Below are 14,350 nucleotides of genomic sequence, written 5' to 3' on the forward strand. Positions count from 1 at the left end.
CATGCACCTGTGGACCCAGCTACTTGGGAGGTTGAGGTAGGAGGATCACCAGGGCCCTCCCTTGAGGAGTTTGAGGCTACAGTGAGCTATGATCATATCACAGTAGTAGGTATTTAAATTAATTTTTATATGTCCAAAATCATACCAGTGATAGACTGGATAAAGAAAATGTGGAACATATGCACAATGGAATACTATGCTGCCATTAAAAAAGAACAAGATCATGTCCTTTGCAGTGACATGGATGGAGCTGGAGGCCATTATCCTCAGCCAGCTAACATAGGAACAGAAAACCAAATACTGCTTGTTCTTACTTATAAGCAGGAGCTAAATGATGAGAACACATAGAAGGGAACAACACACACTGGGGCCTTTCGGAGGGTGGAGGGTAGGAGGAGGGAGAGGATCAGGAAAAATAGCTAATGGATACTAGGCTTAATACCTATGTGATGAAATAAATCTGTACAACAAACCCCCATGACACACATTTACCTGTGTAACAAACCTTCACATCCTGCACCACACGTACCCCTGAATGTAAAAGTTAAAAAAAAAAATCCTGGCAGGGCGCAGTGGCTCATACCTGTAATCCCAGCATTTTTGGAGGCTGAGGCGGGTGGATCACGACTAGCCTGGCCAACATGGCAAAACCCTGCCTCTACCAAAAATACAAAAAATTGGCCAGGCATGGTGACGGGCACCTGTAATCCCAGTTACTCGAGCAGCTGAGGCAGGAGAATTGCTTGAACCTGGGAGGCAGAGGTTGCAGTGAGCTGAGATCATGACACTGCACTCCAGCCTGGGTGACAGAGCAAGACTTCATCTAAAAAAAAAAAAATCCTATTGGTCATCCAAGACCATAGGCATAAAGAATGTTACTGTGCTTCATTATCAGGGTAAAACAGATGGTAAGATGTCCTAAAAGTGTTCACACTGGTAAATATTTTGTACTTCCTACATTATTAATTCCTGTCTTTTTTCAAGCAGACTCCATATATAGCTAGTAGTTAAAATGACCCTGAAAAGTGCCTTGATTCTAAAATTCATAATAAAAATGTAAACCATTCCAGAATAAGAAATCTTTATAAGAAATATTCAAATAGGGACTTGTTGAGAGAAGGAAAAGCATTTTAACTTTGGGGAGCAAGGGTAAAGTTTGTTACATGCATAGGTGTTTTTATTATTGTTTTTATATTTTCTAAAGTTTTGTTGACTCTGCGTGGGAGACCACCAGTTTACTATGTTTGGTCATCGTATCTTCTCATTTCGGGACCTGTACTTTCTAACAAGATTATAATCATGCATCAATATGTTTTCTTGATTTTGATCTACAGAACAAAACAAAGGAATATAAAATCGTTGGCATGTATTCAGATGGCATAAATGTCCTAGGCTTGATTGTCTTTTGCCTTGTCTTTGGACTTGTCATTGGAAAAATGGGAGAAAAGGGACAGATTCTGGTGGATTTCTTCAATGCTTTGAGTGATGCAACCATGAAAATCGTTCAGATCATCATGTGGTGAGCAGACACTGTTTACTGTCATTTTGCTTCCCCTGACAATTCTCTCTCCTCAAAATTAGAAAGAAGAGGTGTATGTTTCTCAGTGACCTCATGCTAGAGAAGTTGGACATTTAATATCGAGCCACCAGAGTATTTTGTGGGGGCTTTTGTTGTTGTTTGTTTTTGTTTTTGAGACAGGGTCTCACTATGTCACCCCAGGCTGAAGTGCAGTGGTGCAATCTCGACTCACTGCAGCCTCTACTTCCTGTGTTCAATTCATCCTCCCATCTCAGCTTCCTGAGTAGCTGGTACTACAGGCATGCACCACTATGCCCAGCTATTTTTTTGTATTTTTTGTAGAGATAGGGCTTTGCCATGTTGCCCAGGCTGATCTCAAAATCCTGGGCTCAAGCAATCCACCCACTTCATCCTCCCAAAGTGCTGGGATTATAGGCATGAACCACCATACCCAGCTACCACCTGAGTATTAAATAATTTCACATTATTACCCAGGAGTAAGTTCATGAACAAAAGTCTAGCTTTCAACCATTGTCTTTTCCCTCAAAGCCTTGGGGGATCATCTTGTACCCAACCAACCTTCACGTAAGAAGTAATTCTTTAAAAAATGATCTGAAGGAGTTCATTGTACGTAAGAACACAAAGTGCTTTCCCTATTATGCCCCATGCAAAAGTGAGTTTCAAAATATTTATAACTGGTACAGCATGGGCACTAACCCGTGCCCATCTGTGGGTATATCAGTGACACTGTGTAAATGTCTGCCTTATTCCTGGAGATGCCAAAAAGCCCACCTTTCTTAGGAGGCATCTGCCTCACTTACCTCATATTTAATTGATTCAACATTACTTAATCCAAAGTGTAGGCATTGACAGTGACATAAAGGGTTCAGTAAAAATGGCCGGACAGGGCACTTAATACTGCAGAAACCTCAGCTTTATCATCTGTTAAAAAGGACAATAAAACCTACCCCCAGGGATAGGAGAAGTAAATCAAATGAAATGATGCACATAAAATACTTTCCCTAACGCAAGTTGTAATGAGAGCTCCACAAATACAGCTATTATGACCACTTCCAGTACTAATACTATTGCCTCCATACCTGGGAAACAAGAGATGACCATGACTAGAAAGAGCCATATTTGGCAGTAAGGATCAAGCTCAAGTGAGATCTGTAGATATGACAATCAGCAGGATATATATGCACTAAGAACATGGCATAAGGTGTGCACCCATCTAACCACATGCTCTTGCCAAGTTTGCAAACCACCCTATGGTAGTTTGGATGGGAAGAATTTAAGGTGCACACAGATACTAAAAACTAGGGGCAATATAGTTCACCCAGGACTTGAAACAGCTCTTAGCTTCAATTCTCCATCCTGTGCTCATGCCTAGCTGGGGGTGTACATGCCCAGCTAAGGGTGCACGTGCTGGCATGTTCCTTCCCCACCAACCCAGCATGAGAAGACACTTGATGACGGAATCACGCCCTGTTGTGCTTCCTTTCCAGTTACATGCCGCTAGGTATTTTGTTCCTGATTGCGGGGAAGATCATAGAAGTTGAAGACTGGGAAATATTCCGCAAGCTGGGCCTCTACATGGCTACAGTCCTGACTGGGTATGTCAGACTCAAGTGAAGAGAGAAAAAGCTCCTTTGATCCAATAGGATGGCCACCGAGACGCTGGGTTTTAGTTGGTTAAAACTGGCTTCTCTCCTATGTGCTGGGAAAGATAGGGTTCAGAGATAAAAGAGCAGGAAGAGGAGGGCTGCCCTTTGACAGCTGTACTGTAGGTGGATCACGCTGCGCTAATTGTCAGCTCTTGGCAGAACAGCCTGGACCAGGCTTTGTCACTGCCTTTGTTGGTTATGTTAAAAGAACTTTTTTTAAATAATAGAGAAACCCACTTGTAGCCTCTCTTGGCTCACCCCTGGCATTCATTTCCTTAAGAATGTAAACTAGCTAAGTAAGTAAGAATAGCCTCCATGTACCCTGAACCTGAAAGAAATTAGCAAGGGCCTAAATGAAATCAGACTTGAGCAAGCAGGAGCAGGATGGCTGTTGGTTCCAACACTGTTGCTGGGGCTGTTAACCACCACCATGGCCTACACCATCAGAATGTCAGAGACAGTGCCAGGAGAATCTCAAGGCTGGGAGGAATTATATGGGCCTTTTTAGAAGCCATTAAACAGGAAGGCAGAGGGAATGGGTTGTTTGCACATTTATTGCAGCCTAGCTATTGTTTCCTTGAGAAAAGATGCAGTGAGTAAGTTATGAATGGTGCCCCTGGACACCTAGCCAGGGACAGAATATGTCACATATGCTAAGAAATACAGACCAAGGGAATAAGTAAATATCATTGATTTGACCCCACAAGTCAATATCTACAAACACCCAACTTGAGCAATCAACTCATCTATTGGAACTTGATCACACTGGGGATTTCCAGCACAGTGCATTTAGTTCTTAATCTGTGTTTGCCGAAACACAGATCAACACAGAGGCAGCCTTGGTCCCTACAGTGTGAGGACCATGGTACCAAGGGAGGTAGGACCTCCACCTCACTGGAGGCCACCCTGCTGCAGGGCTGTTGAAACAGGCAGTGCCAGGGATTGTGTCTTAGCAGTGATGTGGCCGGGGTGTATGAGCTGAGCCATTTCATAAAGGAGTTCTGCCAGTTTCTATTCTTTCACCCCAGCTAGGTGTCTAACAGAAAACTAAAAGTCAATCCTCATGGTTTTTAGCTACAAGCTGTCTCTCAAGAAGATCCTCTCTCCAGACCTCCAGGATCTATATTTTTGATGACCATTTCCTATTATTTCAAACACACATAACTGATCTGTAAACTCTAAGTTGCCAGTTACATATATATCCATCTGACAAATGAGTCTCATATTAAGCCCCCTAGTTCATGTGACCTGTGTATTTCCATGTGAAACAAGGAACAGTTTGAGAAGGCAGGAATAATAAAGAAAAGAAAGTCCATCCTAAAATATGAAGAGGAAGAGCTGAGACTTCTTTCCTTACTGTAACTGACTTCCTTCTTGGGCAGTGGGCCCCACCAGCAAGACAGCAGCTTGGTACAGGGGATGGAGGGGGTAAGGACTCAGCCCTGTAATGAGGGGTATAATGAGGTATAATGTAGTAGTGACACAGCGGACGCCAAGGAGGGAAGCCTCAGCCCTACCTGGGGAAGTGAGGGAAGGCTTCCTGGAGGAAGGGGGATGCCTAGCTGAGTCTTAGAGGAGAAGAATTCAGCAGCAGCAGGAGGAAATAAAGGGCATTTTTGTGCATGTGGCAGGAATAGCACACACAGGGGTGTGGCAGCATGACATAACTCTGTTCTGTGAAGCCTCGAATTTGGATTCAGCTACTAGGTTTGTCATTAACTCTCACAAGATGCTTCATTTGCTGAGTGAGCCTCTACACTCTCATATGTGGAATGGGGATGTATATTCCTGCCCTACTCCCATTTTCTCATTGGGCCATTATGAAAGTCGAACAGTTTAATAAATTAAAAAGCTGTTTGATAAAAGGATTAAGTGTGGGAAGGTCGTATTATCTTTGAAACTTTAATTTATCTTTCTTGTTTACAGGCTTGCAATCCACTCCATTGTAATTCTCCCACTGATATATTTCATAGTCGTAAGAAAGAACCCTTTCCGATTTGCCATGGGAATGGCCCAGGCTCTCCTGACAGCTCTCATGATCTCTTCCAGGTAAACAGACAAGGGGTTTTGGGAAGAAGACTCCAGACCTAACATTATCAACTCTCACCTCACTTCACAAAACAGACTCCAGTTTGCGGGTTTTATAGCTGCCTTTGAGAAATGACTGCCATATTCTCTGCCCATGGCCCTGAATACATTGCTTCACGCTGTTGCTTATTTCCTGCCCTCTGAGCATGGTCTGCAGCTCAGGGAAGGGTTATGGTGTCACTGCGAGCAGCGGTGCACGCAGCACCTTCTGATTCCTGGACCTGCCAACAGGGCCAGCATGGTTTGGACCCTGTTTTGTTTTGTTTTGTTTTGTTTTGTAGTTTTCTTTACTTCTCTCAACAAGATAACCTAAAAGGACCCTTTGTTTCCTTTCTGGAAGACAGGCATGTCTTCAGGCGGGGACTGAGGACTGGCATTCTAGACCATAAGTTCCTTTCTCTTTTCATCACACAGCTCGGCAACACTGCCTGTCACCTTCCGCTGTGCTGAAGAAAAGAACCAAGTGGACAAGAGGATCACTCGATTCGTGTTACCCGTTGGTGCTACAATCAACATGGATGGGACGGCGCTCTATGAGGCAGTGGCAGCGGTGTTTATTGCACAGTTGAATGATCTGGACTTGGGCATTGGGCAGATCATCACCATCAGGTGGGGTGTGGTGTTACATTCATTGTCACTGGTGATGTAGAGATTACCTCCACTAAAAATGGTTTGTGAAGGGACACCAAGAATATCCCAGTGATGGATTCTTTTTCTTGATCTACGAAGTCCCTTTCCAAGATTAAATACAACTATATCCTGGTATGCATGGCATGATGTAGGGAGAGTTTGTAGAGAAGAGAAGGAGATTAAGGACTGAGGCTTGGAAAATCCTAATATTAGAAGCAGATAGAGAAGGGAAAATCCAAGAGGGAGAGGGAAAGGAAGATGGAGAGATGGGAGGGGAGCCAGTAAACCTTGGTATCATGGAAACGCAGAAAAGAGAGATTTTCAAGGGTGAAATGGTCCACAGAGTCAGATGCTGCAGATAATTTTCATGAAATAAGGACAGAAATTGTCTGCCCAAGTAGATGGCAGAACTGTCATTAGTGAATTTTGCCAGAGTTGTTTCTCTACGACAGCACTGTACAGTATGGTAACCACTAGCCATGTGGCCCACTGAATTAGATAGCGCAGACAGAATAGTTTCGTCATTGCAGAAAGGTATTTTGGACAGTGCTGTGTTAGAGTGATAGGCTGGGATTAGAGTTAACCTGGAGACTTTTGTTCAGTTTAGAATGCAACTTAAAGACTAAACTGGGTCCCCAGGCCTGCTCAAGGTTGAATCTGAACTTTTAAAGTCAATTCATTCTTGTGTTTCCAGCCTAGACATAAATTCTAGGCATAAAGTCAGAGTTTGTTAACTAACAATGTTCTAATACAATGCATTTTTAAAATCCTCCCTGCCCCTAAATCACAAAGTATTTCTGTTGGCTAAAGACAAGTGCAAAATACACCATTTGGCACACCAGCTGGGGAACTATCCCAATGCCATGTAATCTATAAAAAGTCCATGCCAAAGAGATTGAGTAAAGTCCTGTAATTATAACAGCAGAGAGTATGTTAAAATTGAAATCTGGAATCATGCCTGAGAAAGTTTCTGGTCCATAACCACCCCTGTTCTTCCAACAGTTGTTACTTTTACATTTCCAAGGGTTTTTTCCCACTTCCCTAACCCTGGCCTGTGGAACCCAGTCTCCACTGAACTGATTTCCAAGGAGTGGCTGTATGAGGTGCCAATTCTTTTGTGTATTTGCCACTTTATAATGAAATCCCTCCCTCTTTTTTAGTTATAAGTTTTCTAAACCTTTCTAATCATTTTTTTAACGTGACTGCCAGAGGAATCAACCCTGGGTCTAGAGGCTAAATAGTCAATTCACATTAAAGGCTCTCCCCCTACTCTCCGGTATATTCTTAAATCAGATTTGCTGGTAACTACCGGCCCAGAACCAGTAACAACTGTGAGACCCAAAGTAATCATTGGCTTAAAATTAAAAATCGTCACTGGTTCTACTTGGGAAATAATAAAAGTTAGTTTTACTTGAGAGTTACAGTTATAGTTCATATGGCTAATAGTTTTTAGGCCCAAAGTATATTTCTGTGGACTAGACATCAAAGAAACATAGCTACCATCTACCCAAAACATGCCCTTTTGTGGCTTTATCATAATACTCAAAGGCTATAACTGATTGAAAATTGATGTGAGTATACATGTCAAAAAGAAATTGGATTAATTGTCTCATAAAGATAATTAGGGCCAGGAGCAGTAGCTCACACCTGTAATCCCAGCACTTTGTGAGACTTAAGTGGGTGAATCGCTTGAGTCTGGAGTTCGAGACCAGCCTGGGCAACATGATAAAACCCCATGTTTACCAAAAATATTCTAAAAGAGAAAAATTTGCCAGTCATGGTGGCCCATGTCTGTAGTTTCAGCTACTCAGGAGAAGGCTGAAGTGGGTGGATTACTTGAGCCCAGGAGGCAGAGGTTGCAGTGAACTGAGATGGCACAACTGCACTCTAGTCTAGGCAAAAAAAAAGAAAAAGAAAAGTAAAGCTAATTATACAGCAGGGCTCAGTGGCTCACTACCAGCACTTTGGGAGGCCAAGGCAGGCAGATCACTTGAGCCCAGGAGTTTGAGACCAGCCTGAGCAACACGCTCAGTGTTTATTTATAAAAAATAAACAGTTATTTATAAAAAATAAAAATATTTTTATATTTTCTCTACAAAAAATATAAAAATTAACCAGGCATTTTGGAGCACACCTGTGGTCCCAACTACTAAGGAGGCTGAGGCAAGAAGATTGCTTGAGTCCAGTAGGTAGAGGCTGCAGTGAGCTGTGATCATGCCACTGTACTCCAGCCTGGGTAACAGAGTGAGACCTTGTCTATGGAAAAAAAAAATCATAAAGAAGAAAGATAATTATAAGATTTGGGGCCTGGGAAGAGCTGACAGAAAAAAGTAGCAGTAGTAATAGCAGTAGTTGTTGTTGTAATAGTTGTTTTGGTTGCTGCAGTAGCAGTAGTAATAATACCAGCGGCGGCGGCGACAGTAGCAGTATAAGAAACACTAGCAGCCACTGCTGTTATTTCAGAAGCAGCAGCAGAAATGGCATGTTTTCAATCTTTTTTTGTTTTTTGTTTTATTTTACTTTAAGCTCTGGGATACATGTGCAGAATGTACAGGTTTGTTACAAGTATACACGTGGAAATGGCATGTTTTTAAGCATCTACTATACAGGTGCTACACCAGATGCCTTATGTGTATAAACCTCATTTAATCTGCACAGCAGCTTGCAGTAGACATGATGTCCCCGTCTTACAGGCAAGGAATTGAGATTCAGAGAAGTAACTTGCCTAAAGAAATGCCATCAGTAAAACCATAGAGGCCAAAGTATATCACCCCGGTGTGTCTGACACTAAAACCTGTATTCCCTCCAATTTACAACCCATCCTTCAACCCATTGAGAGAGCCGAGTTCAATGGTCTGTCCTAAAACTAGGCCTCAATGTGGGGAAACAACTTTGTACCACTGATAGGTCTGTAAAAATCCTCTAACTCAAAGTAGAATATGTTCGAGCAGCAGGAATAGCTTTTTATATTATTTTCTCCCATCTAAAGGTTTATAGTTCTGAGTTCCAGACCAACGCCAGTCAGATGGCCATAGCCTAGCAAGCAAGATCAAGGCTCAAAGACAGAGTTTTCTTTGACTAAATGAATTTTGAGTTTCAAGCCCAGCCTCAGGCTATAGAGACATGGTTAACTATGACACGTCAGGGTTTCTAAGAGGAATCTGTTGGCATGGACACAAATCACTGCTGACAAAGAAAACCTGTTGATGCATTCCATTTAAATTTTTTTTAACCAGCATTAAAATAAACTTGGGCCTTCCAAAGAGGACTTAGGTCAGAAGAGATCTGCAGGGTTATAGAGGCCAGAAACCTTTAGAGTGATTGGTACACAAATCTCTAATTTACTATAATTTGGTTGTCAAACCACTGAATGAAAACACACTTGTCAAAGAACTCTGGCCTGTGTTTGTACCCTCAAATGCTTTCTGCAACACCTCAGTAGGCAGAAGAATGGGCAGAAGAATCAGCTTCCTAAGAACTCTAAGACTTTCTTAGCCCCAAAGAATATGGATTTGTGGATAGAATCAGAGATTCTTCCCATTTAAATTGGCAATTTTTATATTTTCACCTTTTAACCCAGTGGCACCTGAGCAGCAGTTGAGGCCTTGGCCCAAGGGCAAGGACTTGTCCCTAGAAAGTATCATGGGTGTGGCCTCAAGCTTATCCAAGTCCAGGGACTTTTCAGGGCATGGTGAGTCCTTGTTTCCTTCAGAATGATACAGTTAAAATAAGGAAGATGTTGCTGATAAAAAGAAACTGCACATTACAAACAAAAATTTCTACTGCCTCACCTGATCTTATCAAGTGGGATCTTTTTAAATACCTGGTAATAAAGTTCATCTGGCTGCCTCTCCTGGATTCCAGATTTTTCTTTCACACAAAGTGCATCTCAGTCAGGATTAAATGCTTGTACCTTGGACAGGAGTCAGCTATTTCTCAATTCAGTGCCCTAAAGAGCATTTCCCAGAGGTAGAGTCCTGGGATGTCAAGAGAGTGCATAAAGCCTGCTTAACCATTGTCTCATTCCTTTGCCTTCACCTGAAATGCCATTGCCCATCCGCCCCTACCACTATCCCTCTGTCCATCCTTCAGGGCAACTTAAATATCTGTCATATATTAGGTGCTCAATAAATTATTAGCTGCTGAGTAGATGGAAGAAGGGAGTAGGAAGGCAGGTGCAGAGGTACTTGGCACTTAATTAGGATGAGTGTATATATACATAGATAAGTAGACAAAGCCTTCTCTTAATACCTCATTTAGTAAACTCCTGCCTTCCTCTTGAAAATCTATCTTGCTCATTTTTTGTGGTGCCACTTATGCAGTTCTTCCTTACATTAGAGTGGTGTGCTATAGCTCCCTCTGCAAGGAGATGGCATTATGCCCCTCCCAGCCCCATCCCACAGCTCTCATCCTGTAATGAGGCAGAGCTGGGACTCAGCAGGTCACAGATTCTGACTGCCCAATTTAGGGGCACAGCAGTAATAGCCATCAGGACTAAGCGGGACTAACCATTTCAGGCCAGAGGCTTTAACGGGAGAGGTATATGTCTAACTCCTTTCCTGCTGGTTTGTTTCTGCAGTATCACAGCCACAGCTGCCAGCATCGGGGCTGCTGGCGTGCCCCAGGCCGGCCTGGTGACCATGGTGATTGTGCTGAGTGCCGTGGGCCTGCCCGCCGAGGATGTCACCCTGATCATCGCTGTCGACTGGCTCCTGTGAGTTGGAATAAATGCACTGCCTCAGCCGGATGCGCAGACGGGTTTCCTAGCCTCGCGGACTCTGCAACTATCTCCTCAGATTGCCTAATGAGCCACCTGTTGCTGCTTTAAGTTTCCTCTGACCAGGGCATCTGATAACGTGATTAATAATTAACTTCTCATAATGTGGAGCAGTGATTTTAAAAAGCCAGTGAGATCCATTAGCTCCTTATACCTGGTAATGCTCAAGGTTAGGAGCTGGGTGTGGGACAAAGATAAACACAGAAGAACAAGCTGAAGAAGCCAGGCAGGGCCCTGGGACCATCCTGGCCTACCACAGCCTTGGTTCAGCATCATGGGCTCAGAACCACCTAGTTCAAAATCAGTCCATTATCCTAAGCATCTTCTGAACCATCAGCGACAGTGGCACGAGGAAAGGCTTGAGTAAGACTAACTTGGGTTTGAATCTCCATCCAGTGTCTTACCAGCTTCTTGACCTCGAGCAAGTTCCTTAACCTGAGGCTCAGCTGCATGATCTGTGAGATGGGGAAAAGCCTGCCTATCTCATTGGGTTGTTTTAAGGACTGAGGGAGTTCATGTGAATGGAGTGTCTAGAACACTGTCTGGCAGCCCATATGTGCTCAATAAATGGCAAGTTCTTTTGTTAATGATTAGAATGAGTTGGACTGTTCAGGCCCTAATCAACAACACTTCTCTCTGTCTCTGTCTCTCATATACACACATACATCATACACACACACGCACACCCACACACACACAGAGAATACATCTGGGTGAGAACGTACCTTCAGCTACCCTCAAGGTTAAAGTTAGAACCAGCCTGGCTCCTTTACCCTTGATGCCCACTCCTATGCATGGATCTTGCAGCATCTAGGTCTGGGTCTGTCTGCTGGCATTGTAGGTAAGTGTCACTCCACATAGAGCCTTTGCTCAGAACCAGCTCAGGCTCACTGGGGAATCCAGTGCTATATACTGTAGTTTGCAGGTGGCAGATGAGATGGAAAGGGAAGCAGAGACATCCTATGTGGGCTTGAAAACACAGATTCACATTTCAGAAAGCAAAAGCCCCTGCACCTGTCTTGGAAGCTGTGCCGTGGGGCGCCCCTTCAGCAGCTAGTTGGGCTATAGGCCCAAATGAGGTGGCACCCTTCTTGCAAAGATATCCTGTCATTGAGGCAAGATACGGTTCTTTTTAGTGATTATTATGGATTTGCATTTTTCCCCTTTCCCTGAGTCTTCTTGGAACCAGTTACCTTCATTGCCAAGATACCCAGATGAGTCAAAGGTCCAATCAGAGGCATGGGATAAAAAGACACTAGGGCCAGTTCAATCCCTGGCCTTGTTGTAAATAAGAGAAGGGCATCCAGGGTGGCCGTGGGTAAGCACTGTCAGCCTTTTCTATTCTGCAGGTGTAGTTTTCACAAGATTCCCCCTGCATGCTGTTCCTATCAACAAAGCACCAGTATCAAACTGGATTCTCCCCTCTGCAGTGTGCCTTCTCTGCCTGTCTTCCTGCCACTGTCCTCTTCTCCAGGCCATCTGGGAGTTAAGACTGGATAAGGGTGACTCATGGAGAAATCCATTCCTGGGCTGACCTGTGTTTTCTGACCCTGTTCTCTGTGCCATGCCTACTGGTTTGCTCATAAGTAGAGTGACCTAAATTGGTAAATAAACAAGTACACCATAGACATGAACAAACACACACATACCCCACATGCACTTGGTACATATACCACCCACAAAACACCCAAGTTCTCTGACCTTAGCCCAATAATTTCCCACAGTGGCATTTGGGATCTAGAAAACCACAAGACAGAGAGGTTAGAACTGAAAAACGTACTGAATTCTGAACCTCTCTCAGTCCCCCCAAAATATCTGGAACAACTCTATTCATGTTTCTTTGGGAGAAGAGGAGGGAATTTAGGGAGACTTAGGGGAGTCATTTGTTACTTTTGGGGAGCTCATGCTGTGCCTTTATGAACAACCCCAAGCCTGTGAGGAGCCTACGGTCTAAGTTGTATTTTAATACAATAATAAACTAAGTTGTATTTTAATGAAGATTGAGGACAGCACTTTCTGCATTTACTTAAGTTGAAACTGAACACATCAAGTCCTTCCATCTCTCTGATGATGAATGAAAATGAAATCTGGGCCTCCTGTCTGACTCCTCCTGTCTCTCCCCAGGGACCGGTTCAGGACCATGGTCAATGTCCTCGGTGATGCTTTCGGGACAGGCATCGTGGAAAAGCTCTCCAAGAAGGAGCTGGAGCAGATGGATGTTTCATCTGAAGTCAACATTGTGAACCCCTTTGCCTTGGAATCCACAATCCTTGATAATGAAGACTCAGACACCAAGAAGTCCTATGTCAATGGAGGCTTTGCAGTAGACAAGTCTGATACCATCTCATTCACCCAGACCTCACAGTTCTAGGGCCCCTGGCTGTAGATGACTGGAAACAAGGAAGGACATCTCCATGAGAGTCATCTCAAACACTGGTTAAGGAAAAGAGAAACACTAATGGCCAAGTGTACATTTGATTTGATATACAGACCTCCAGATTATTTTCTATATTTGGATTCAGGCTTTGCTCTCCAAGTTTTGGGAGTTGGGGGTGGGGTAAGATGAAGGAAAACTGATTAAAAGGAAAGCTCTATTATCTGGGTTTTAGAAATTCTATAAGAGACAAAGTTTGGAAGTATATAAAGTAATAACTGTTAGAATTAGGTAATGGATATGAAAGAGAAAATGCTTTCTCATGCACAGACAACTGTTTTGGGTTTTTTAAAAAATATTTTGTCATCGGTTACAAATTTTTACTCAGGCTTTCTATTGGCATGGATTTCCTTTGACCTCTCACTTTTTTTATAAATTATAATGCATCTAAACAACTTCTTCCCAGTTAATGTGCCAAAATGTCCATTTTCAACTTATCTCCAGCCAATTTCAAAGAAAACAGACCAGCACAGTTCTGCAATAATACTTTTAAGACAGGCATAGGGTTTGGAGGGAAAGGAGAAGGATTCTTTTTTCAATGTACTGTATTGGGACACTGGTAACTGTTAACCCAGTGTTCAGCGTAGAGATGTGTGTGTGTGTGTGTGTGTGTGTGTGTGTGTGTGTGTGTGTGTGTGTGTGTGTGTGTGTGTGTGTGTGTGTGTGTGTGTGTGTATTTATTATTTTCATATAATTTGCCAGACTGAGATCAGAATTGAACCGTCAATGTGAAATAAAGAGTTCTCCTTGTACTTGAATAATAACTACAATTCCAACCCAAGTCTGCTTTGGGGCTTATCAGAACTCCTTTCTCAGGAGCACTAGAATGAGAAATCATGTTGTTCAATCAATTCACATCTGTATATCGGCCCTAAAGCGGAGATGTATTATTGTGATACTCTGAGGTAGCATAGCCATTCATATACAACTTCCAGATATGAGCTGCCTGGAGGAAATCCATATCAGCTCTGCATAATATTATATACAAAGGTGTCACTCACAAAAGGTTGGATGTGATTTTATCCAACTGGAAGGCTTTATTCTTCCAAGTTCGTTCACACTCAAAGAGGCCAGTACTTTGCCATCCTTGCACTTCTGTTTTCAGGGCCCAAATAAGAGTGGCAAGCTACCAACTAAGTTGTATTTTAATAAAAATTCCATGGGTTGAACAAGCCACATTGCAGAAAAAGAGCTGCCCCTAACCTGGGTTCTTGCAGAGTAAATCCCACAACATA

At 43.0% G+C, this 14,350-nt stretch overlaps 1 protein-coding gene across 1 annotated transcript in view; it reads left to right on the forward strand.

The window, feature by feature from the left end:
* Positions 1 to 13,702, forward strand: part of SLC1A1 (solute carrier family 1 member 1) — an 86,211-nt gene extending 72,509 nt beyond the window's left edge. The window contains exons 7-12 of the mRNA XM_017496974.2: positions 1,335 to 1,519; positions 3,028 to 3,135; positions 5,113 to 5,235; positions 5,689 to 5,883; positions 10,484 to 10,618; positions 12,806 to 13,702. Coding sequence (XP_017352463.1) covers positions 1,335 to 1,519; positions 3,028 to 3,135; positions 5,113 to 5,235; positions 5,689 to 5,883; positions 10,484 to 10,618; positions 12,806 to 13,052 — 993 coding nt within the window. The 3' untranslated portion in view covers positions 13,053 to 13,702. The remainder of the gene's footprint in view (positions 1 to 1,334; positions 1,520 to 3,027; positions 3,136 to 5,112; positions 5,236 to 5,688; positions 5,884 to 10,483; positions 10,619 to 12,805) is intronic.
* Positions 13,703 to 14,350: the final 648 nt, after the last annotated feature.

The sequence above is a fragment of the Cebus imitator genome, unplaced genomic scaffold, assembly GCF_001604975.1.
Source record: "Cebus imitator isolate Cc_AM_T3 unplaced genomic scaffold, Cebus_imitator-1.0 Scaffold227, whole genome shotgun sequence".
Classification (NCBI taxonomy): Eukaryota; Metazoa; Chordata; class Mammalia; order Primates; family Cebidae; genus Cebus; species Cebus imitator.